Source organism: Tenebrio molitor, chromosome 1, assembly GCF_963966145.1.
Source record: "Tenebrio molitor chromosome 1, icTenMoli1.1, whole genome shotgun sequence".
Taxonomy (NCBI): Eukaryota; Metazoa; Arthropoda; class Insecta; order Coleoptera; family Tenebrionidae; genus Tenebrio; species Tenebrio molitor.
In genome coordinates this window covers 8755182-8781924 of record NC_091046.1, presented here as the reverse complement: position 1 = coordinate 8781924, position 26743 = coordinate 8755182, and the positions used below count along the sequence as shown (strand labels likewise).

Here is a 26743-nt window from a genome sequence, read left to right as displayed (position 1 = left end):
CCTAGTGAAATGGAAATCAGGACTAATCGAGCGTGGACTTCTCAAATCGGAATCTGCGGTCAAGACGATTTCCTGCTCGGGGATTACAATAAAAGTGTTCTGTACGAGGGCCGCATGGAGTTCATCCGCAATCCGATCGTTTATAGACGTAACGCACCATTTGTTATAATAACAATAATAATAATGGTCTTTATTTGACCGGCGATTTAACACCGGTTGCAAGGCAAAAATACACAAAGTAACACAAAACAAAACACAACAAAACAATGATTATTTCCTATAAAAAATAAGATAACAAATTTAAAACATACAGGCTGTCCCAAAAATGGCGGACTAACTACTTACTACCGTATCCAGGATGTTTAAATGTACACGAAAAAAATATGGAAAACATTTTTCAGACAAAAAAATAAATTATTATTATTTTTATTATTAACGATAATACAATGTAAACAAAGATGTACTCGTACATCATTACCTTGCAATGTTACCGTAGTGGATTTAAAATATTTTTTTCGATTTCCAAAGCTTCTAAATTCACTATTGTGCAGGATTAGTTATTGGTAGTGAGTAATCCTGTACTTTGTGATAATATGTACGATTAGAGGTAGCTGTCATGACAATTTAATACATATATTTCAAAATAATTTTCCTGTTAAGTGCCACTTTTAAGGACCGCCCAATCAGTAAATAAGTCCAATAGAATTTTTTAAACATTTTTCTGACGTTTACGGTAGTCTCTTCTACACCGTAGTGCACCGTTAGTCCGCTATTTTTGGGACACCTGTATGTACCTAATATTTACACAACATTTTCTTTTGAGAACACGGCACACGACTAGGCATCTATTATACTCTTTATCTTTATCTTGCTTGATGAGTGGTCTTAGGGAAATTTTCAGCCGTCAAGTTGAATTTAGGGATTTTTGAAAGTGCGTTGGTAGTTGTTAAAAAATATCAAATATTACAATAATGTATACTTACAAAGACGCCGCAAAGTCTTTCTATTTATTATTTTCCAGGTTAAATTGCTCATGATTCACACGCACCGAGACATAACCTCAAACGTGTCATCTTCACATCGCAAGGTTTTCTAAAATGTTCATAACTTACTTGGGAATTTCAAAATGATCTAGACCGGCCACACACTTTGCGGTTAAATTAGGTCCGGTTTATGGTTTAACAATCCGGTTAATTTTTCAAAGCCAAACTTCTTTGCAATATTGCCCGGCGGGGTCGGCTAGGGGTGGAATAGTGACGTGACATACGAAATTATGTATTGATTCCTATCCTAAATCACCAGAAAAAAACCCATTTAACTTTTTAGACGGAAAACCTGTAGGTATATGAATAAAAATCAGTTTTATTTACTAAAGTATCGTCAAAAAAGACCGTTTAGTTACTAAAGATTGACACTTTATCAAATATTGTTTATCAATAAGAGAAATGTAGTTCTTAATCTGGAGAAGCCCATACGCCATTTTTACCAGTTGATCAAAGGCACTTTCGCATTTCTTTAAGACTACTGGGGCTTTAACAAACTTCCTAATGATTAAAGATTGTATCTTTTGAGCATAATTTTTTTTTAAATGGGCCAGTTCTGTGGTACTTCAGGATTTTTACTTAATAGTAGTTTATTTAATGAGTTCGTGCCAAAAAAGGCCCAATTTACACACAACGAGCCCCTTAAAAGCTCCAAATCGCTTAAAATCTTTAAAATTAGCTTGACGTTTCGTTTTGACAAGTTGTGACATTTATCAAAATCCGTTCACACAGGAGAAAATTCTCAAATTCTGAGTGTCGAACAAAAAATACTTTTTTATGATAGGTTTTCACATTGCTGAATTTCACTATTTTTTTCAAAAAATTTTTCAATATCAGCTAACAAATTTTGTTACAAACAAACTTAAACAATACATTTAAAAACATCCATGATGCTCATTGCGGGGTGGAAAAATGAAAATTTTCGAAAATGTTTTTTCAAAAAAAAATAAACTTGATCTCTCCTAGTTTTTTCCGAAAAGCTCAACGGCAAATAAAATATTTTCCTTTTGCCAAATTTTTAAAAGTCATCAGTAACAGCAAAACACAGCACTAAACTTTTCTTCCTCTTGACGAAACATGGTTCAATGCAATGAAATAATTCTAGTAATAATAATTTACTGGAGCATTAATAGGTAGATACATAATAAAATAATACATATTTTATAGGTGACAAAAAATTAAATTCGCCAAGTAATAATTTTTGGTCATAAGTAGGCGAAAAAGAATGAACATTAAGACACATCTCTGTAAGATAAACTTTTCTAATAATTCCAATGTGACATTGATGGATTTTGTGTCAAAATACACGTTCAAGCGAACTAAGTTCGCTGAAATTTTATTTCACAGATCACATAGTTGACACCTTAGCCAAAACAAAAAACTGGATGACATCACCTATAATATTAGCACAATAAATGATATTCCTATTGATATAGAAACTGCAAAGGTTTTTCTGATTCAGTATTGATTCTCTGGTTTTGTTCGTTGATTCAGTCTAAATTAGAATACGATTTCCCATTTTCATCACTCACATTCAAAATTTTAAACCAATATAGACACACTGTCTTAAATATGTGTCAGACTTTATCAAACGCACTTATGCTCCTAAAGATATAGATTTTATTAGCAAGGTTCAATTTAGTTTCCTTAAATGCTAATGTAGCCATTATCCGCTTCCTGTATATTGTATACCTATGTATAATAAATACTGTTTAATGATGTTTTATGAAAAATAGTTATTTGTGTAGCGAGCCGCAGCCGAAGCTTGGAAACAGGTGAGGACAAAAGGCACTTTTTGGCAGAGGTGCACATTAAATTTTTTAGGCGACCGCACGAACTACTAAGCAAAAGATATCATTTGGAAAAACTTATTTTATATCAACCTTTTTCAAATGGATAAATTTATTAATCTAACTACTAAACAGACCAAGAGATGGCGCCACGGTCAGCGTCCGAAAAAGGGTTACTTTTCGTCCGCTTGTGAGTCCGTAAAAATACCGTTTTCATTAAGGGTGCCTAAAAACTAAATCAAGATTTTTCAGTACGAAACCTTTGATTAGACCACACGTTTCGCACCTCCTTCGCCACCCAACTCCACTTGACGATAACTTACCTGAGTAATTTTTTTCTTTTTGATTTGTAGCTCCTCCTTAATCATTTCGAATTTCTACATTAGCATACGGCATAACAAAAGTATTCCATCACAAGTGCGGTTATAACTCAAGCCGATACGAGTAATCTACGTTGCAGCGTTCATAATGGAAATAATTTTATGAGTCCCAGATCGTCAAAAATAGGTCAGAATGCACAAAGAAATTTCCATATAAACTCGGGGGAGCTGTACGTAATTAATTTAATTTAATTTTCTGGAAACGTATAAAACGGCGAACGTACATAAATAATCAGCGTTAAAACAAGCGCGTGCATGTAAAACGATATAAATAATGTTAATTAAAACGGGTACTATCGCTTTTTTCTGCATTCATAAGAGATATGCAGGTGGACGTACAGAAATAACATTGTTTTCTGAAATGTCACACTTAGCGGAAGCCACATATTACAGATGTAAACACAGTGACAAAATTGCACGTAATGCAGGAAGTCACATTGTTGGTAGGACCGGAAGGTTGGTCTTTAAGGAAGATTCGCACACGTGATAGTATACATGTCGCGCGGTTCATTATCCCTTGCTGGTGTGTAATGCGCCTTACCTGTGCAAATATTGATGGTAGATTTTGTACCATACTTTTATCGACTTGCACAACAGCTGGAAGTGTTGGATGAAGTTTGCTTTAAAGTGATCGTCCAGAAGTGCTGAGTTTTACGGCACTATTATACGACGACTGCTACGAAATCCTTGTGAGGGCAGCAGCTTTTCATTTTTATTACAATATAAAGAGAGTTATCTTGTAGAAACGCTATTTTAGTCTTAACTCCTTTAATTACTAAACTGAACGAAAAATTTAAACCAACACAAATATTCTCTTCTATTTTTAATGCATTCATACATTTGATGGAATCTTTTCTGAGTTACTCAGAATTTTAAAATGTCTTGTTTCTTAATGTGAGGCACACAAAATGTAAGCTGGAGCTTCAAATCATTTTGATGTTGAAACCTCCTAAATGTGCAAGTTTTTTGTTGCTGCTACGAGTTCAGAAACAATTATTTTTTTACATTTCTAATGTGCTGCAGTTGGACTGCATTTAGGTCAAGGTATATTCCTTCAATTTTTTTTTTTAATGCTATTGGATAAATTTTTGGGGGATCAGCATAGAATAATTTCTTCCAATTTTTAAAACAAAGAAAAATCAGCCTTTGGGCTTAGCACAACAAGACTCACTTCTACTCTTAATGATATAATCTACTACATATTACAATAGTAGATAAAGTAAAAGAAAAGGTATTAGAGATTGGCTGAGTATAAACATTTTTAAGATAATTAAGAATGGTTTTACTAGATTGTAAAAAAACAAATTCTGGTTATCAAATGAGATAGAAGAGCTTTTCTCGACGTCTATGGGGACGTAAAATTATAATAGATATAGTGAGTGTTAACAACTATGAAATCACTATCATCATTTGATCAGCGTGGTCAAGCAACATCGGGTACGGTTAATCTTTGAATGGGTGTCCGTCGAGAACCTCTTTTCGTTGTTTCATAGTTTTATTAGTTTATTACTTGATTTCAGTAAAATCTGCAACCCATAACGTGGTATGAACAAGCGCTGACCTCGATCTCTTGTAAAAGTGGGCATAAGAAAATAAATAATATTATATAATTATATAGTACTTTCTAAGGAATTCGCACTATTTTGTAGAAATATTCTGAATGATATAAATCTGGCCTTGATGCCGTGCCCTCTTTACTGCAATAATGATTTATTTGACAAATAAGATGATAATTTTTAATACTTCAACCGAGTTTATGAGCTGATCTAGAACTCTTGATAAAAGATCACAGCGTATGAACAGATATTGCAGCTTAAAGCGTTGTAATTATTAAGGACCACCAAAGGACTTGGAAAATAATGAAGTAAATGTGATTTTATACTAATTTACACTAACGTAAACATTCAACGTGAATTTTTAAGAATGCTGCAATATTTGAAAAAAAATGTAACTGTGCTAATTATTTTAAATTTTGATGTTTTAAGCATAATACCATTATGTTGAACTCTGAGGGAGAAAGCACTTATGAATGTACACTTAAGTGTTGTTTCAAACAATTTTGTAGACCTTGTTGAAGGCAATTCTTGAAGATAATCCAAATCTAACCACGCGAGAGATTGCAAACGAACTCAATATCGCATCTACGCAACACTTTGTGAGCATCTGAAGCAAACCGGAAAAGTGAAAAAGCTTGATAAATGGTTCCACATGAATCAAACAGGAATCAAAATCTTTGTGCGTACGTATGATGCCTGTTCTTCACAGCTTTTGTGAAAGAGAAATGATCCATTTCTCGATCTAATTCTAACCTTTATGGGGACTGTATTGTTTATGACAACCGCAACGATCGTGATGAAGCACCAAAACACTTGCAAAACTGTTTTTTTTCGGAGAAGTATGTCAACAACTCGATAATGCACACATTTTACAAAGGACGTTTCAAAGAGTGACTGACTCGTCCGGCACGTTCACCAGATCTTTGTCCAATCGACTTCCGGCATCGACAGTTTCTTGAAGAAAAGACTGTTCAGATCAACAATTACAACACCAAAATAAAAAAAAATCTTATTATTTTCAAATTTTTATTTCGAAGAATAGGTTTCATTTGCAGGACAAACCTTAAAAACCAAAGTTCCTATTTTAGCTTTCAGAACTACAAACTGCACTTTATTAGAGGTTATTTCGTCCTGGGCAAACCTAAATTTAGCTGTGACAGAATAAATGGATAATAATTGAAAATGAACGTTTTAGTGTTTTTATGTAAAAAGGATTAAAATATTATATAATATAAAATAAATAAACTTTACTATGTTTTACTATCTTCAGTACCTACTTAAAACAACTGTTTATGGGGATATTGAAAAAAAAGTAAAAAACGTGAAAACCAAAATAACCGAATCAATCATAAGAGTGCATTCAAAATAATTGAAGTTTTGGATTTGTGTTTTGATGTTGATTGTTTTTCTAATAGCAAACAGTAGTAGGAAAAATATTGTGTTTTATTTACTCATGGGATTGCCGCACTTGCTAAAGCAAAAAAAATACTACTTTGTGCACTTGTTGCATAAGTTAGTATTATTTAAAGTAATCAAATCCATTTTAAATTGTTAAAGGCAATTAAAAAACCATTGGTAAATATATATCTAAATCGACTTTAAATAAATCACAGAGTTATGCAACTCGGATTTATATAACTTTTTCTTATTGTAAGGCTCCAGAATAACTGTTTTTGAATATAACTGTGACAAGAACAGTGTCGCAGACCACCAGATTGCAGAGCTCTGTCATTAAATAAAAATAACAGAAAAAATTTGCAAAAGAAATCAATAAATTTCAAAGAAATCTGACTTGCAAATGAAAAATTTGTGTTTAACTTAATTTTTAATGTGGGAAGATAACAAAATATCTCTTCAAAATCCACTTTAGAATCTTCAGCCAACAAAAATATTTTCTTCGCCTCTGCCGGCGACAAAATATGGACGAATAAAAATTCTCGATATTTGTTAGACACGGTCGACGAGCAAATGAGATTTTTTGTGAATTTCTCATACGTTCGATTCTGTTGACCCAAGACGTGGAGCGATCGTCGCCGTGGTTCGACTAATTTGCAAGCCAGGATGGAAAAAAAAGCCGAAATCCAATTAAGGGCGTAAAAGTTGTTGTGCAGTTATTAAATTTCAAAGGTGGATTTTAAGGTGAGGCCATAAAATTTAATATTCCATAAAGTTAAACAAATTCATAAGCGAAACAAGAAACAGTCGGCAAAGGCCAAGTTTTGATTTATTCGTTAGATTTCCCAGGCGCGACAATTTTGCAGTCGAGCACAGGGGAAGGGTTGGATTTTATTAAAACAACTTGTTAATTCAGAACGTCGAGTGTTTAGAACTTTGCACGAGACATATTGCTATAGTGTGGAGAGAAAACTTACTACAACTTTACGATTACTTGTTGGGAATCAAGCAGGCGTCGTCGGAGCGAGACGGGGACTGTATAGGGTTAGGGTGAACTTGCCGAAGTACCTACCCCTGCGCAATAAGTTACACTAATTAATATACATCAACGCATAAACGCATTAATTAAATAGCAGCTAATAATTATTGAACCAAGTGTCGCCTCTGCTCCTACTTGAGATATCGTAATTACTCCAGGCAAGACTGGAGGGATCTCTTTATTTTACTGCCGCCCCCTTCGGATACTTACGGCAACATGTTTAGGTGAAAATTTTATTACCAACTATACACTCTTAACTAAATTATTACACTACTTGATTTGCCAGTTCACACTTGATTTTATACAACTTACTGATTCATTTTCCACCTATATCTTTTAACTATCCTTTACGTCAATTGTCAGGTAAGCTAGTTAACGTGGCCAATCAAACAAATGAAAAATAACGTCACATCTTGTAATCAGATGATGAAACGTATTTAAAATTATGTTTAAAAATATTTCATATTTTGACATGATATTCGCGACTTTGTGTACGCTTTGCATTAGAAATAAATAATAAATATGTAAATTCAAATACTAATAGTGAAATTGATGAAATTTATACGTTATGGAAAAAGTATCTACTCGCATGTAATGACTATTACTCACTCGAATGCTTCCAGTACTCGCCTACCGCTCGTGCCGCAAGCTTCATCCTTGTGGGTCGTACCCATCACTACACGCTAATAGAATAATATACTATTCAACTTTTCTATAAGAAAATTTGAAAAAACATGACCAAAATGGCAACACTAGTTTCATAGTTGAACTAGGTATAAATTATACCATTAATTCCTGCCATTGGCCCGGCATTCAGCAAATGGATAATTATGTAAAGCAATGACAACCCCCAAACCACAGTCCAGATTGATTATTCACCATCCACCACGTTTTTATTGTTTTTTTACTGTGCAGGAGACTTAAGGATAATATAATAAGACACATCCTTGACTGACGTTCGTTAGTTCAAGTGTGATTTATGCTGTTAGGGTACTTAGTACTCCTCGGAGGAAGGCGAAGGATTAGCAAAATCTGCTTCTTGTTTTATTTTTGTTTAAGAGAGGTGAGGAAAATTATTCACTTATTCATATGATAAAACCATGAAGCTAAAGTCTGGTTTTTTTTTATAATCAATTGTCAAAGTGTTGTCAGGTTGGCAGAAAATTCGAAACAGTGAATTTTATAAGTCACGTTTGGAACATTGATTTTTGAAATTGTCACCGATTGTCACATTTGACAATTTAAATTTAAATTAAACACGTGTCTCAAACTCATTAACATATGCAACATAACCTCAATAATGATCTAGGGGAAATCTAGGGTGAAACTGAGATAGAACTGGACCGAATGTCAGTGATTTTTTAATATACAGTTTGGCCTTTTACGTATTTTGACATTGACAATTGATTATAAAAAAAAAACGGACTTTACAATGCTATTTTTTAATAGAGAAATGTCTCTTTGACGTTTGCCGAGGAAAAATAATTTTAATAAAATTATGGGCAAAAGCAATTCAGTATACGATGGCCTAATATTTTACTAAAAAGCCTGTGTCAATTTATTATACACTAAAAAAGCAAATTTTATTTTTAACAGCATTTATTGCGAATAAAAATAATCGAACATCGTTAAACTGGAATCTGCCTGTACTATTACTATTACAGTAACAGTTTGCTAAAAATGTTCATTTCATTGAAAATGATAGTATGTAATGGATCTGTTCTTAATTTAAACTTAAATTAAGTTAAACAAATTTAAAATGAATTGTATTTCTTTATTGTTTTTGGTTAATCTTAATTAAATTCTTGAATTTGTTCACCATAAATATTCTCGGTTTGAATTTGACAGATTATTCTTCCACCAGTTTCCTATTTTATTAAATATATCGGTCTAGCTCTTTGAAAAAAATCCCACGGGGGTGTTGTCTCACACCCTTATTTTCACTGACACACCTGTTTACCACTGGTTTTTATGCGTCGGCAGATTCTTATAAACCTACTATGCTACAGATATACTGCATTAGTCAATTATTAATTAATTTGCTTTAAGAAAGGATTGTAATCTAATTGATATGGTATGATTAAGAAAATATCGGATAAATAAAACTACAAAAAACTACGTAGACACTTTTACTATTTTATATTTTCAAGTATTCATCATGTTTCGTCTCACAAATTAAAGGGGTGCTCAGCAAAACAATACTCTTCATGGGAAAAACTGCAATAACAGAGTTCTTGAGATGTTTACTAGAGTTTTTCGTTAAACAAGAGGGACAGATTTGTTACAATATGTAATACTTTTTATAAATGTCATCTTCACAATTACTTGCTTATAATGTGGGTACGGGGTACTTTACACTTTAAATTTATCCCCAAAGTTGGCGTTGAAAAGTCGATTGTGAACGCACCACTCGTCAGTCCGCAAAGTAAAAACACAAACAACGCAAAAAGTGAGGTTAGATTTAAACAGCTGATCCATCATCTGTAATCCTGCAATCGACTCTTCAACGCCAACTTTAAATTGTTTTTCTCAAGGAAAAATATTTTCAAATAATTTGACCCACAGGATTTGAAGTTTACCTATTTAAATATTTCCTCATCTATTTACGTTGGAATAATGGTTAAGATATACTTACTTATCAAAAGTGACGGAAAAAAATAATACTTTGCTTTAGATTTTGCGGAATTATTGCTGATCTGGCTTTTTCTGCGGGTTCTTCGATATCTTGGTACCTATATCAGAACTTGAATCAAACATTTCTCGTGTACATTGATTTTACAAATCACAAATCGGAGACAAACTTTACTTTATAAATGAAACTGCAAACTGCTAAGGAAAATAAACAGAACTAATTGATTTTCAATAGAAGTCATTAATTACATTAATCATTTCGTCGGTTTAAAGTTTAACACGTTAGGAAATGCCGTTTTGTCTAGCTTGTGTGATTTTGTAATTTATGATGTGAAATATCACCCTTGTTACACAAAATGTGACGTTTCCTAACTGGCTACATAAATAGCTACTTTATTACCTAAGGAGAAATTATGGATTAACAATTTTCGGAAATTATTTCTAATAATTTTAATTTTAATGCGCGATTAACCCATGAATCCGAAACTTCAATTGGTTCAATCTGATCACGTGTTCCGTTAATCTCGCATTTGATTACGATTAACTTAATTTCGCTACTGTAAACTGGCCTTGAGTAAGTTAAAAATTAATATTTTCACATCCAAGGTACAGTAGTACATATTAGATTTTACCTCATAAAAATATCATACCTATTGATTGTTTAATTAATAATTTTATAATTTTAAATCATGTAATAGCAATCAGATTTATTACAATTTGAAACGGTCCGTTCTAATTTCGATTTGACAAATTGAAAAATTTAACATTTATTGAAAATTACCAGACTTTTAAAGAAAGAAATTATATTTTTATCTATATATTATTGTTTAATATTAGTTATTTAGTTATTAGTTATTTATTGAGTTAAATAATTTGAAATTTTGTTTTTGTTTTCTTAATTATGAAGAAAACTGTTGCTGCAATACTTTCGAATTTAAATTTATGGGTTTATCTTAATCTCACTTTAATCAACTGACGGTGACTTCCTCCTTAACAGACAAGAAAATCTCTTTAATGGAGGATTTCCTCCGATTAACGAAATTAAAGTACCGCAAAGCATGCCAGATTGCATGATGGAAAAAAAAATTAAAGTTGATAATAAGTATAGGTATCGCATCATCTTTTTTCATCTATGTACATATCTTATTTTGCTCATTAAGCATACATTGTATTAATTTTTTATTTTAATAAATTGGAGGTATTGTTATTACAATACAGGAAAAAATACAGGTAAAAAAACAACACCAAAGTTAGGTCCTTTTAAAATTTTCGCAATTTCTTTTTTCTAGTAGGTAAATACGTTTCAAAAGTATGTACAAGAATGTTTATCAATTCTATACCAAACACTCTACTTAAATGAGAATATTTTTCTGTTTTTAGCAACGGCCATCTTAAGCCTGAGAAACCACAGAAAAAAAAAATAATCGGACGTTTAAAATTTTATCAGTTTCTGTTTACTTTTTTTTGTGTCTATTTTTCAGTGTTTTTGACGTCTTGAGATAAAAAACGAGACAGAAACAAAAAACATAACAGACTGAATTCAACTGAAGCTTATGTATAATATTTCTAATTTTGTAATTGTTTTTTAAATGTTTATTATAAAGCACATTGCATATGACAGTAGATTATTTAGTTGCAGTTGTGTTTCTTTTGTATCAAAAATCGGGAATTGTTCTTCATTCTCATGAATCTTTTCTACAAGTGCCTCTCAAGCTTCCGAATATGAATCAAAATGTTTTCAGAGAAAATTTTGTAAATTTCAGTTAAAATGAACGTGAACGTCGTATAAACACCACGGACTCGTAGGCAGCCTGGCACGCACCAAAAGCACATCGCAGCATCTGAAACAAATCTGAAAACCGGATTATCAGGACCAGTACTAGATACCCGTGTACTTCCGGCGCTGAGTCCAGGTAATCAGTCACACCTGACGTGTAATCAGAAAGAGGCGTTTACAGAAAGTGCATCCTAATGAGAAGAGGCCTCCCATTGCCCTCGACTCTCTCCTCATTGGTCCAGATGAAACTCCACTACACTTTGGCTACATTAAAAAAATACACATCCCATGCTGAACTTGTACCATGTTTAGATTCTCTTGATTCCCTTTTACATTTAACCTGGAATGCTAACTTTAAATCGTGAGCTGTCCATTATTTACAGAGCATGTACTTCGTTACAGTGTTTGGAACAGTATCATTAGAGAGCGGGTTACCTTATTTAGTAATCAACGAAACATGCGTGAAACAACTCACACATACACCGTACATTCACATATTGTTGTTTACAATGTTGGATAGCTTTCCTGATAAAACATAATTACTTTTAATTTGTGAAGTTGTGTTATTCCGTATCTACAATAATTTACTGTTACGTGCAGCGGAAGCCTTTACGGGACCCGTACTTCATTTTATCGTCTAAAACACAAAAACAAGAGAATGTGATAAGACCCACCTTGCCGCACTAAGAAATCTGATGGAACTAAGAAATTAAAATGATGGGGAAATAAACGTCACCAAAAAGTTGTAGCAAAATATTTCAAAAACTTTTTCACAAAGGCTAATTTTATTTAACACTGAAAACATCATTAATAATAACCATTTTTTAATTATTTTCATATTGTTTATTGGAAAAGCGTTAAATTTAAATATCGACTACATTTTGGCGATTCATTTGAATCAATCTTTCTGTCAAATAACAAAAGCCAATACCAACTGACACAAAAAAAATGCAACCCAATCCAGTTTACATTTTGTATTGGTTAGTTCGAAAGTCGTGCATAATGTGCCTAATTATGTAACAGAAATGAGTGTACTGTAATCCTGTTTAATTCGTACTTGAGTGATTTTTGTGTAAGGTGTTAAAAAAAATGAAGATATGTAGTTTATTTTTCCTGTAGACAGGTTTTTCCTAAAAAAGAGAAAAAGAGAAAAAATCAGCACAGACTTTTTTTAATCTTGACACTGCACTGTAATAAGATCTTGTTCTAAATAATTGCCTTCTTTGGCTGTGTTTTGTTAGAGGCATACACTGCAAAATATTTCTTTTAAAACTGTAAGAACTAATTTTTAAACAGAGTTTTATAAATTATATGCTTAAAATACCAGAAACCCTCTAAAAACTGCATAGCTTTTTTATTATGTAGTTTTCTAGGCAACAAGTATGTAGGATGTAGACATCATTATCGCACGAATGTGAAGTTTGCACAATGACGCTGAGGCTGAAGTAGAAGACATAGAAGTAGCAGCACAATTATTGTTTAAGTTGTGTTCCCTCAAAAAATCACATGTCAAGTATCAATTGGCTTGTTTAATTTTTTTTATTACTTTACCACACGCAATATGGTAAAGCATTTATTATCACACGTCGTGTGATAAAGTAAGTCATTACGTGTGTGAAATGAGTGGGATAAATAAGATATATCGCAAGATCGTAGACAATTTCTCTGAGATATTATTCAAAGAAATTATTAAATGGGTGATGAATGGCAACAATTGCTCCGGTTATAAAATCTCCGAGTATCTACCTACGCAGTTCAAATTGAATTTGCTTGAATATTTCACTCATACATTGTGGTAACAATGGAACAGGTACTGAATTATTAAATGGAAATTCAAAAAATTCCACTGGAAATTCCACGTTGCCACAGCAGAAACGTTAAAGTCAAGAAAACCCAAGTTTCTTAGACTTCATGCATCGATTTGGAGAACGAGAAATTGACGAAAATGTCATTAGAAGTGTACCCAAAAACACGGAAAAGAGCAAGAACAGTGTCTGGAGACAGTTTATGTCATTTTGCGCCGAAAAAAACTACACATTTAATCCAGAGAAATATTGGTTTCAAGTATTCTGTATTTTTATTCGAGAAATATTCTCCCTAAATACCACTTGTGCTTAAAAATTAACCGGATAATTTCCATTTAAACTTGTCTAATTCCACTCGTTCTTCGAACTCGTAGAATTATTAACAACAAGCTTTCATGAAAGTTATGCGTAATTTTTAAGCACTAGTGGTATTTATTACTTCCGAAAATTTTCTTTAATTTCGGGAAATTATTTGGCTTCTGTATTAAAGTGAACATAGATAAATACACGAAGGAGTACTGATAATCTACTTAGAACAAGTGTTTTGCTAATGTGAATGCTCAATGAAGAGAGATAAAAAATTTAATTTCGATGAAATGGAGTACTAGTCGGTACCCATTTTTGAAAGAATTGTTCGACAAGTAATTTTATGCAGATATGCTGAATACATTGAAGGATCAATGTTCTTTCCATACCACCATAAAAATTGGGTTGCGAATTTTAAGAAAAGAAGAACACAGGAAATAAACACCGTTTTGAAAGACTCATGTCTGCGTCCACTCCAGAAAATATCAAAGTTGAATCAACCTTTCATTATCAGACAAAGATGCCCTTTTGCCGCATTCTCTAGTTCCCATAGTTTAAATGATGTTTGTCAAAATTTTGTTTCTCTAACTTTCTAACTTCGAAGAGCTTTTTTATATTTACTGATTGCATCTTTATTACTGAAAATACTAAACCAAAACGACTAAGAGTGAAAACAATGAAGTCTCTTTGGAACCGTTCCCCTACTTCAAATAAAATGATAGTAAGTGCTTTGGGAGTGTGTTTTGCGAACTAATATAGAGGTTTTTTTTAAGATGTTGAAGTATTTAAGGCCATATACTAAGTAGATATCTCAAACTGAGAACTTATCAATGTAAGTATCAAAGGCAAAGAACTGTAGATTTAATAGAGGAATAAATATTTCATTCTTGAATCCTTTTGCAGAAACTTGAGAAGTTCTATAATTCTGTACGAATCTTGTGGAACAAAGATAGGTACTATGGCGGCCAAAAAATTTTGGCCGTCACTTTCTTGACATTCAAGTAAAGTGTAAATAAACCTTTAGGAATCGTAACCCCACTTTCGATTCTTGTCATTTTGACAATCAATTTAAACTGTTTGAAGCTCAGATATTCCAAAAATCCGACATGAATAAACAAAATTAGAGCAATCGTACATAGATAACCTGAGGTAAACGTTCTGTGTAGTAGAAATGACAAAATAATTTTGAGTTTTGAAATTTACCACCCAAAAAATAACATTCATAATCAAGACGGTAATCATGATGACAATAAAGTACCGATTACAAATTTTTTTTTTTGAGTTGACAGACAATAACGGCCAAAATTTTTTGGCCGGCATAGTACCATAAAAATATAGGTATATCAAGGGTAAGTAAACAGCGTTCCAAAAATTTTAGGTGTCTTAATACTACCGCGTGAGCAACAATAACTGTTTCAGTTGGCAATTAAAAAAATTACTTGAAATTGGAAAGACCTTGAATTGTATCTATTTTCGTTTGTTTTATTGTCATTATAGACAGCTGACATAAATTTCAAATTTAAACGTCTTGATTTTGTAATCTTTTATTGATAAACAAACATAACATAAAAGTCACCTGTTTTATTGCCAACTCAGTAATTATTGTTGCTCACGCTGTAGCTTCATCAGTTATCAAAAAGTAAATATCAAACGTCATTGATTCACCAAACTAGCAGTTTGTTTTGCAAAAAAACAGTTCCTTTTGGAACTAAGCAAGGAAGGAGTTTCCCTCTTTCTTAATGCTATACATGATGGTTTTTATTTATTATGTATTTGAAATAAATGTCAAAGCATACCAACTAAAAAGACGACCAGCATTTGTAAAAGAAGAAGAAAAACACGGCCCGCGTGAGAATAATTTTTTTAACACTCGTTACCCCGTACATATTTTTAGATACCTTCGTAGACATGCGAGTGCTATCTATTTTTTCTGGTACATAGATTTCAAATAGGTTTCAATGCGTGTTTCTCCAATTTCAGTTTTCAGTTTCTCTTAAGGTGCGTCCAGACCAAACGCGTTTCGCTTTACCGAACCGCGCGAAACATTTGTGCTTGTGTAGATGGAAAACGCGGAAAACAACAATCCACGGAATAACGATACGTCAAAGCAAAATGCACGTTCGTCCATTAAAAGCGCTCTGTTCTCTTCGTATTCATTGTACCAACTTTACTGCTGGCGTCAGCCTTACTGTTTTCTACTACAAAACTCGATAAATTTAAGTTACTTATTTCGTAATCACTGCAATTGCTAATGCTTGAAGTTGGTATTTTATGTAATTTTATGATTACTGAAATTGTTAATACATAATATCTATTTCAAGCTGATTCTAAAAAATAATACTACCTACTTTTTAAATTGTTATTGTTATCTATGTAGGTATTTTTCTAAGTTGTATTGTTTGTGCTAGTTCAATACATACATAATGTATCAATTTTAACAATGATTCATTTTTTTACGTCATAAGCTATAGGTGGTAACGTAGTAACGCATAAAAAAATATTATTATTGTTAACACATATTAAGTATTATTATTATTATTGCGCCCTATCTCTATCTCAGAACGTCGTGTCTCTCACCCTCACATCTAGCATTCAGTCGACGGACGACGCGTTTGGTTGGGACGCAGCTTTATACAGGGTTATTATAAATGATTGTAGTCCAAGTTGGCGTCAAAACTGAATGTAAAATGTATGGTTGCCGTTCCATATAAAAGACATCAAAATGATGTGAATAAGTGAGTACACACCATTCGCACACAGGAGTTATTGGGTACAAAATAACTCAATATTTTTAGAATTGGTTGCAAAACAACTCAATATTTTTGGATTCAATCGTTAATTTAAAAAAAAAATAAATAAAAAACGACAGTGACAATAACTGACAGTTCACATGAAAGCGGCAAAAATTTCATAACATGGGCATGGCCTGCTTCGACTACATATAATCATTTATAATAACCCTGTCTTGAAAGTATTTTTATTTCCATTTTCGAGTCTACACTATGCCAACAAATGTTATTTCTATAATTGCTTTCAAAACTAAATTTTAAAATTCAAGTATATCAACCAGTGACCATGTTGTTAGGTAACTAAAACTAATAAAAAACAGTGCGTGAAGTGAAAAACAGAAAAGGTTATGTGCGTGAAATCGCATTTCACACACTGTTATGTACAAAAAAATTTCTATAGTAGGTACTATAGTACTAACAATGTAAAAAAAATACACGTAGGAAAATGACCCACTTCACGCATGGATAACTGTGAATATCAATTTTTTGAATCAATTATAGAAAAGGTACCTACATGAATATTTGTAAATGAACTACTATAAGTAGATTTAAAAAAAATAAATTTTGTAATACTAAATGACAATTACATATTCTGTTTTTGAAAAATAGTCAAGAACTACTTCTTCTAATAATAGTTCGAGGATGACTCAATTCAGTGTGACCAATTTTTTGCAATGTGTCTATTTTCCCTCTCCTTTACTTTCTCTTCCATTGTTTCAAAAATCTAAATACACCAATTCAGCAAGTCAAATAAGACCAGTATCGAATAATCAATTAACTTTCTCCTGAAATTTTAATGTTTTTGTTGAAATTTATTTAAAATAAAACGTCTCCTCTATTAACAACCACACTTATTAACAGCAATTTTCATTTCCCTTTTAATTTTTACAACTCACTCGGTTAATGAATACACAATAAATTTTTAATAAGTAATCATAACAGAAACACGTGCACTCATGTTATTGTTAATTGATACAATGCAGCAAAACAATACGTTTTTAAACATTTTGTAAATTTTTCATTTGTTAAATTAATGAATGCTGTTGTGAACATCAACGACAATAGCGTATTAATATTTCATATTAGTTGACACACTGGAAATTAAAACAGTAGATAATAGTCTACAGTGTAGTAGACCATAAGGTTATTAGCACTTATTATCGCATTATTAAGTACCTGCATGGTTGATTATTACGAAGCACTTTATTATTAAAACCATACGTGTGCAGCGGTGTAATTTCTTCATTACAGTGTTAGTTAATCGTTTGCAGTTACTGTTCTGTGCTTTACAACTACCTGAAGATTTTGTCACAAACTACGTCTTCAACAGCAACATTAATGCAATGACGCAGGTATTTAAACTGATTTTTTTATTTTTGTTTAAAATAATAATTATCATATCGAAACAACAAGAATATACACTTCTATTCAAAAAAAATGCGTACAAGTAGTGAGCAAAATTTTGAAGCTAGATTGCCATATCGTAAACCTATCTTTTAATTGTTGTTACTTAGAAACCTGCAACAAAACCCGTGATGATAGCTGGATTTGATCGATGTATTCTTCAAAGATTTTAATGTGTATAAATGTTTTGCCTTATTTATTAGACCAGTATTACCAATTACTACAAACACAATTCAAACTTTTATTCACAAATTTATCGAAAAAGGCAACTCTCAACAATCTAACAATAATTTAAAAATTTATGAAAAACACACATTTGACATACATACAAAATGTCAATAATACGTTGTCTTGGAAACGATTAATTAATTTTATCCCCAGTTACAGTAGCCCTCAATTCGTGTACGCTTTTTTTTTTAATAGAAGTGTACATGGAGGTACAGCTGATTCTTGCAGAAAATTTTGCGTGAACAAATCTAATAAAACTATCATTAGTAATAAAACAACGAGAGGATACGAAATTGCCGGAAATTTTCGATCTCATTATACGAGTATTTGTTTCGACGACAATTTACCACGAGTGAGCGTAGCGAATGAGTGAAAAATGTCTAAGAAACAAAGATGAGTAAAATGAGGAGAAAATTTCCCGCAATTTCGTACCATCGAGTTGTATTCGGCATGACAATTCCACGAAAGAATTTTTTTAATTTGCGCAAAAATCAATGACGTCACTTAAATAAATTGCACGTCACAGGATGGTATTTTTCGAAATAAAATCGACGTGTCCGAGCGATTTTCTTAAAAACATCACATAGCGCTATTATGAATTTTGTGCCAAACTTTATGTTCACACTGTACAACTCATTTATCATTTATCAGTCATTTGAATAATGCTAAGAAGGCATTTCAAAAAAAATTTAACAATTCTACTTAGATACGTTTTGGATATTTTTTTTGTACCTACAATGCCTTCTACCACACTTTTTTCATGTAAAGTGCATTTACATTGGCTGCATCTAACATTTAATTTTGAATGAAAGGGAGTTTAATGCAGCAAAATTATAAAAATTTAATTGGTTTGTTAAAGAATTGTGTTTTTGTATTGCAAGACACAACAATCAAATGATGAGAAAATGATGTAATTTATTAATAACAGAAACCTTAAAAATTAAATGCCTATTAGAATATGTTGCACGCTAATGATCCTGCGCTCTTACAGCTGCTGTTCTGTCAAAACGACCTTCTTTACCAGGATAATACAATTTTATGATAGTTATCCGCTGCTCAATATTAAAATTCAGAATTTTAAATTGGCAGTGACATTGACAATTGTTTAAAATAGTGACAATTACACAAAATATTGAATTCGATGTTGCCATTTCATTAAACATTTTTTATCCTCAAATTTTTTGTAAAAGCGACGTCTCTTGGCAATATGAAGAAAAGTGACTCTAATTTTCGTAGCCACTTTGTATTAGGGTGTCCAGAAAGTTCTGAGCGTTTTTGTGGTGTTTTGTTTCACGATATAAAATATTAAATGTAAAATCATGGTAATTTTTGTTAGTTTTTTAAAATATGAAGTACACTTGTCCATAAACAATTTGACGTTTCTCAGTTAAATAATTTTCAATTGGCTACGTTTTGGTAATTGATTGTTTACATGGAAAAACGTAATTTAATGTTATATCAGTTTAAATGTGGACATTCAGCGGCAGTAGCCACAAGAAATACATGCAGAATTGAAGGTGCGGGGACGGTAAAAGAGTCTACTTGTCGGCGGCGATGGTTTGCGAAATTTCTGAGTGGGTCTTAAAGTGGTCTTAAAGATCAGAATCGTTCGGGACGTCTATCGTTGTGGAATTGAGCTTTTGGGACAAAGATGGTCGGAAGTCATTGACAATAACGACGAATATGTATTTAGTTTAATTTTTTAAGTAGGGTAAGTCCGGGAGAGATGCCCCACAATTGGAAAAATATATTTTTTTCGAAAATGTTTAATTTTTATATCCAAAAAAAGCGATGTAGTGGATGGAGTAACGTTTATTTAAAGTTTACCAATACAAACAAGTTAAACTATAACTCATATAACAAAAAAATAAATCAATTTAAAAAAAATGTATTTTGCCATCTATCCCAACCTGTCAGGGATAGATGGCACAAACTAAATTCAATTGTTTGGTATAAACAGGAGCATACAAAAATGTCTTACGGCATCTTACGGCAATGCTTTCCATAATGTCCTTGAAGGAATTTGAATGTTTTAGAAGCTAAACACATTTATTCCCATGTTATTTCTTATTGCTCCTATTGCACGTTGAAGGGCATCTTCCGACCAGGAACCTCTGGTCGAACCTGATTTTCTTATGTATTTGGTTGGCATCTGAAGCAAAAACATGAAAATAAATATTAGGTATGTCTCCCATATCACAAACATATTTATGATCATATTTCTGAATATTAGTGCATATCGTAAGCCATCTCACCCGAGTTACGTTGTGCCATCTATCCCAAAGAACGGGTGTGATGCCCCACCTTACATTAAAGAAACTATGCGTCCTAATGCATTGAAATATAGCCCGTTACATAACCTTACATTTGCTTCTTAAATGTCAAAAACATTACCACTCTACCTAAATGCATTGACAAAATAGAAGCTTTAGAGTCAGTATCCAAATACATATTTTCAAGCCTACTTACAAAGCAGTAAACATGATAACTTACCTTACTTGAGGATTTTTCCACACCACACACCGCAACTTATTGTCACGTCAAACTAACTAATCACCTGTAACACATGCAGCCATATCTGTTAATACATAGCCGAGTTTAAGCCTTTTGCCATCTCTCCCGCTGGGGCAACTCCCCCGGAATTACCCTACATAATAGATATTTATTTATTTTTATCTATTTTTCTAAAAAACGCTCTATACTTTCTGGACACCCTAATATAAGAGAAGTTTCTAAATTACCATAAACTGCCACTTAGTTCACAACATCCATCCTCTTATTGACATTTCACCGAAAAAACATTTTCATTTTATTTCAATAATTCATTAATTTTACATTTTTTTACACTGTATAGCCTCATTCGCCTAATTTCTATTAAAATTATATAAATTTGACAAACCTGTTTCAATTGTTCAATTATTTTAAATTATACAGGGCGCCTAGATCTGCCTCCCCAGAGAAAGAAGGAAGTATTTGAGTAAATGTGATAATTTGAATTTTAAAGAAAAAAAGTTCTATCTCAAGCGATAATCGAGAAAAGATATCCTAAACTTGATCAATCAGAGGTGAGCACCATCAAGGTAGGATGACAGAAATTTTGCGTCGCCGTTTCGAAGTCAAAATTCGCTGATTGTTGCGACATCAATAATTATTTTTGCTGTCTAGCAATTTGTCCGATTTTTTAGTAATACCTGAGGATGAGCTTCTAGAATTGGGAAATTGAAAACTTTATAACTCGATTATGTGAGCTACAGGTAAACTTATTTTGGTCATCTTGGATAGTCTCTTTTGCGGTTTTCTATGGGGAGGCAGTTTTGGAACAGGCTGTATATTGTTTCTTTTTTTGTGTGCATTAAGTGATTTTCAAATGTTGTTTTAGGTACGTGGAATATAGAGGGTCTATCAGAACTGGCGGACCAAAATAATACGGTGAAATCGTTATCTTCTGGGAATAATAGGAAAAATAGTTTTAAAAATCCATCCTCACTGGATTTTAAAATAAGAACGTTTTTAATTGACCAATCGCGTATAGATATAAAATTACCTTAAAAAATTATATTAGTCACTATCGAAACAAATTTGATTGTTGCAAAGACATAATAATTGAATATTATGTGATAATAAATTATTTCTGACTATTACAAAACTCATTAAAAACGCTCAATGTTTACTTCTTCAGAATATTTTGATATGTTTGTCTTATACATATGGACAGTGTGATGAGAGTGCCACAGTTGCTGCTCAGGAGTATTGAGTTTGGTGTCTTTTGTTACTCTTAAATAAATTGTCGTTTGTGTGGTCAAAAGTTTTTATGTCAAATACTATAACCTGAAAACCCGTCATTGCACAAACAATGCGGATACCCAACAATGAATAATGCATCATTTGAAATACGTCCATAGTTACAAATAAAGCAGGAAAACTAATCTATAGGTATAGGTAATCAACAACAGGATTAGTCAGTTTAAATTGCTTCTTTCCTAATCACTATTTAAGATATATTTTTTTGAACATTTTTCCTATTATTCCCAGAAGATGATTAATTCATCGTATTAAATTAGGCAAAAATGAATAGGGAATTCCACAATTTTTCTTGGAAAGCATAATAATTGCCCCAATCCTCCCACGTATTCTTCAACACAAGATAAATTTAAAATGTTACAAGTACTTGAAACATTACATTTAATTAATTAATATATTTGTAACACATTTCATTACAAATTTTAAACGGTATTTATAAAAAATTAAAATAGGAAAAATTCCCTATTCATTTTTGCCTAGTTCATTTTGGTCTGCCACTTCTGAGAGACCGTCTATTTTACAGTTGAAATATTAAATATTCGTGTTGACGATTAAGTACATACAGGGTTATTCACGTAAGATGATGAGCCTGACCAGATAAAAATGCAACCCAAAATACACTTTACAAAGCATTCATTGTGTTTTAGTATTTAAAAATTAAATCAGGAATCCAAGTAGGTATTCTATTAATTTGAAAGATATATCTGTCATTGCATTTTTCGTTCATATTTAGTATTTGAAAAGGTTTTCGAACGATGACAGAACCGATATGATCCTACTTACTCATTATTTTTGTGATTTTAATTGCTTATTATTATTATTAAATCATAATTTGTTGAGAGAGGTATTTTTCTGTCAGAACTTGACATTTATTAGGTTGACGTTGAAAACTGCATTTGTTTTATCTGCATTATGATAATGCCGGATAATGTAATAGGGATCGAGATTGCTTTGTGAATTGTCTTTTGGGTTGCATTTTTACCTGGTTAGGCTCGTCATCTTACGTGAATAATCCTGTATGTATGTATTTATAAAGTAGATTTTGTAATATTTTAAAAAATATGTAAAACATAGATTTAACATTTTTGTCATAGAATGTCATACCTGTTTTTAATTTAAATTCAAATAAAAACAATAAACACCAGCAATTTGGTGAAATAAATAGGTACGATCCAAAAATGTTTATAGGCACCAATTTGATTTTAATTTTTTTGCATTCTTGACAGTAGTTTTCTTTATACAGTGTGGAAATTACTTATGGAATAAATTCGATAATTTCAATACCAATGACATTTGTCGAAAACGCTGAAACAAGTCAATTTTTATTTCTCGTAATACTTATTTTAAGTTACTTCACTTGCTCATGACGTCATCCATTTTTGAGCTATGACGTCATCACCAATTTTTTTAAATGACAACCCCACTTTTTTTTTCTGTTTCTGATAGACCTGCGTACTACCTAAACCATGAATTAAAAAATTTGTTAACTTACATAAACATTTTTTTGAGAAAATGACAAATTTTACTTCAAAACTTTAATTTAATTTTTTATGTATTTAATTTTTTTTCTATGTGGTTATTTAAAATCGAGGATTTACTACAATAGACCAAACAATTTAGAAGATTTACGACACAGAATTCGCGCTGAAATGGAACAAATTAGCCCTAACATTATTGAGCGCGGTGTACAATGTTTACACTGTGAGTGGTAAATAGTTGGCGGGGAGCAATTTCAACATTTGCGTTACATTTTATTGTTAACCTTAGATGTTTGTTTGTTTTTGTTTGAGGTCAATTAGATTTTTTACATTCAAAATTAAATTAAATTTTTGAAGTAAAATTTGTCATTTTCTCAAAAAAAGTGTTATGTAAGGTACCAATTTTTTTTATTCATCGTTTAGGTAGTAAGAAGGTCTATCAGTAAGAGGACAAAAAAGTGGGGGTTGCCATTTAAAAAAATTGGTGATGACGTAATAGCTCAAAAATGGATAACGTCATGAACAAGTGAAGTAACTTAAAATAAGCACTATGAGTAATAAAAATTGACCTGTTTCAGCGTTTTCGACAAATGTCTTTAGTTTTGAAATTACTGAATTTATTCCATAAGTAGTTTCCACACTGTATATAAGTATGTATGTACCTAGTAACGAGAAAGAATTATAATCGGACAAGAAACATTTTAGGTGAATATTGGTTGTAACAAAGTTATTTCCTTCAAAAATAATGTTATTTATTATTTTATTTAAACAAGTAAACAATTGTTATAGTTATTCAGCACGTCCATATTTTCATTAACAAGAGACGCATTAGAATGCTTCATTTGCCAATTTATAGGAAAAGAAATAGTCGAGACGCAGCTCTCAGTCGAATTAGTTTTTCTACACGTATTAGCAACACAGGTACTCGGCGTTTTTTTGGTTGCCTACTTTCCAAAACACAACAAACATAGCAACAAACCGTGCGTCAACATTTCACGTTCAGGATCATCCGGCGTGCGATAACAATTTCTTCATCGACCCCGTCTGAAATAACAGCGCATCGTCGTCGAGAGGCGAGCGCGCGGGTAAGCTCATCAATCTTCCAAAGATTAATGTTAAAACTTGAGCATGAAGTAGATCGCACATCTGACAATGTTCTATCAAGTTGGAGAGCGTGTCGAGTTGTTGAGGTCGTTCTAGCGTACGACGCTAAGCGGCGGTTCCGCTAACTAGGTAAAGAAGAAAAACGATATACCCCCATTCTGCGACACCGCTCTTACCCCCACCGTGAAACGGAACCGCGACGGTTGCACGGTGCTGCCATCGGATGACGATTATCGCGGCTATCGCTCGAACTTATTTATTACCGTTCATGAGAACCTACATACGTAAACATAACGCAACGGATAGCGAACCACCACTTCTCAGCTTTAATCTCAGTTTCTCACGTATCGCGAGCCGTTCTGCAGATTGCCCGTGTTTAGGCCGTTCGATGAACTGAGAAGCCGACGCTGCACGAACGGTTTAACTCCATTTCTGAGAGGCTGAATTTGCCTCGCTTTTAATTAACGCAACTATTAAGATTTTTCGACCGTAAGCTAAGTTGCACCAAACGTAACAACAATCTTACCTATCGTTCTCTCTGCGGTACTGCGGTATCCTTTTTAACAGCAAAAACAGTACCGTACCAGAATCGGCGGTACCTACCTACAAATGTTTACTTCCACCAGACAGCTGCAACTACACATAATAACAAAAGTATGTAACATTTGGTCTGTCAGTACCACACACTGTTTTTAAGACTTGTAGACAGCATAAATAGTCCCGGATCAACAGGTTCTAAGAATATTTTGTGACTATTTATCCAAATACTGTAGTAGTACGTTAACGTTTCAACCCTTAACACTTTGGTAATAAGTTAATAACTTGTTAACAAGAAGATAAAGTTGGGTACCACGATTTAACTTTCAAAGTATGACATAGTTGTTGGGCCCAAACAAAACATAAATTAATCCTGATGTTTGTCGGTACTACCGTGCTTTATGTCTTGTCTCGGGTACTTCAGTGGTGGCTACATTCATTTTCTATGAAATACATATAATTCGAAACAGTTTTTTAAAGATTAGTTTTTGTTTACATAATTATAGGTGTTATTGTAGTACTTTTGTGGACGATGAAATAGTAGTGATGGAGGAATAGGAATTGTTCTAGGAGCAACAAAAAGAACATCTGTACTTTAGTTCGATACACCAAATGTGTAAATTGATGAACCATCCCCTCTTACAGTACTGATTGATTTCCATCGAATTTCTTAAAATAAACAACAGAACAAGTTAACAAAGTCCTTATTTCCTTGCTGCGCTCGCGTGTGTAAACGTGGACTTAATGCACATGCACGAAAACTATTATTTTACAAAACAAAATATGCCAATTTTGAAATAGGTATTTTACTGCACCAGAATTTTACAAAAATGTTTACATAGTTACATGGTCAAAGATATCTTCACTTGACTTTATCTGTCAAGTGCATTTGTTTTGGAAGACACATTATCAAGGCTCTCTGAGGTCACCCAATTGAGCTGAACACAATTTTATGTGTAATTTTTGGAACTCTATCTACCCAGGAATTAATTATCAAAATTATTTTATGTTTCACTTGAGGAGTTCTATGAAAATAGTCTCCTAAAATAGATTTATCTCTGTAAAGTATTACAGAATTAATTATATGGAACTGAGCTTATTTGAGTGTGACTCTCGACAAAAAATTTAAATTATGCTGTTATTTGTTACACAACTGTCGAAGCAACCGACATTATCATATTCATTTACAACTACTGTATGTAAATGTAGTCCAAGAATATAAAATATGTCGCAGAAGTTTACATTTTGCACTACGTACCTGTAATCTGTTTCGCTATTTATGTGCTAAATAAGCAGGTGAATTGCCCGATATGGAAACTAATCTGAATTTAAAATTGTAATTACACAACAAAGTTTGCTTGTAAGAGTGTAAAAATGTAAATTAATTATTACCGATTTTATTTGTGATTGTCTGACAACACATTCCTCAGGATAAATTATTATTTGTGTTCATGTTTAACAAATACGGGGTAGTACATACTTATTCATTTTATAACTTCATTTATTCAGTGTGAAATCGTGCAATTCTGTAAAAATACATCGTTGCCAATAACTGTGAGGGACTTACGAGTATCTTAGAGAAAATAAGCAACAACAAAGCTTCATAAATTCGGTATTTTACAAAAATTGGACTTAATAATAGGACATGGTAATTTGCGGTGTACTTACTAAGCAATAAAA

At 32.4% G+C, this 26743-nt stretch overlaps 1 protein-coding gene across 1 annotated transcript in view; it reads left to right on the top strand.

Moving 5' to 3' along the window:
* Window positions 1–17738: 17738 nt before the first annotated feature.
* The window catches only part of mirr (mirror), a 44287-nt gene continuing 35282 nt past the window's right edge, over window positions 17739–26743 (top strand). The window contains exon 1 of the mRNA XM_069040409.1: window positions 17739–17863. Within this exon, the coding sequence (XP_068896510.1) occupies window positions 17855–17863 (9 nt within the window). The 5' untranslated portion in view covers window positions 17739–17854. The remainder of the gene's footprint in view (window positions 17864–26743) is intronic.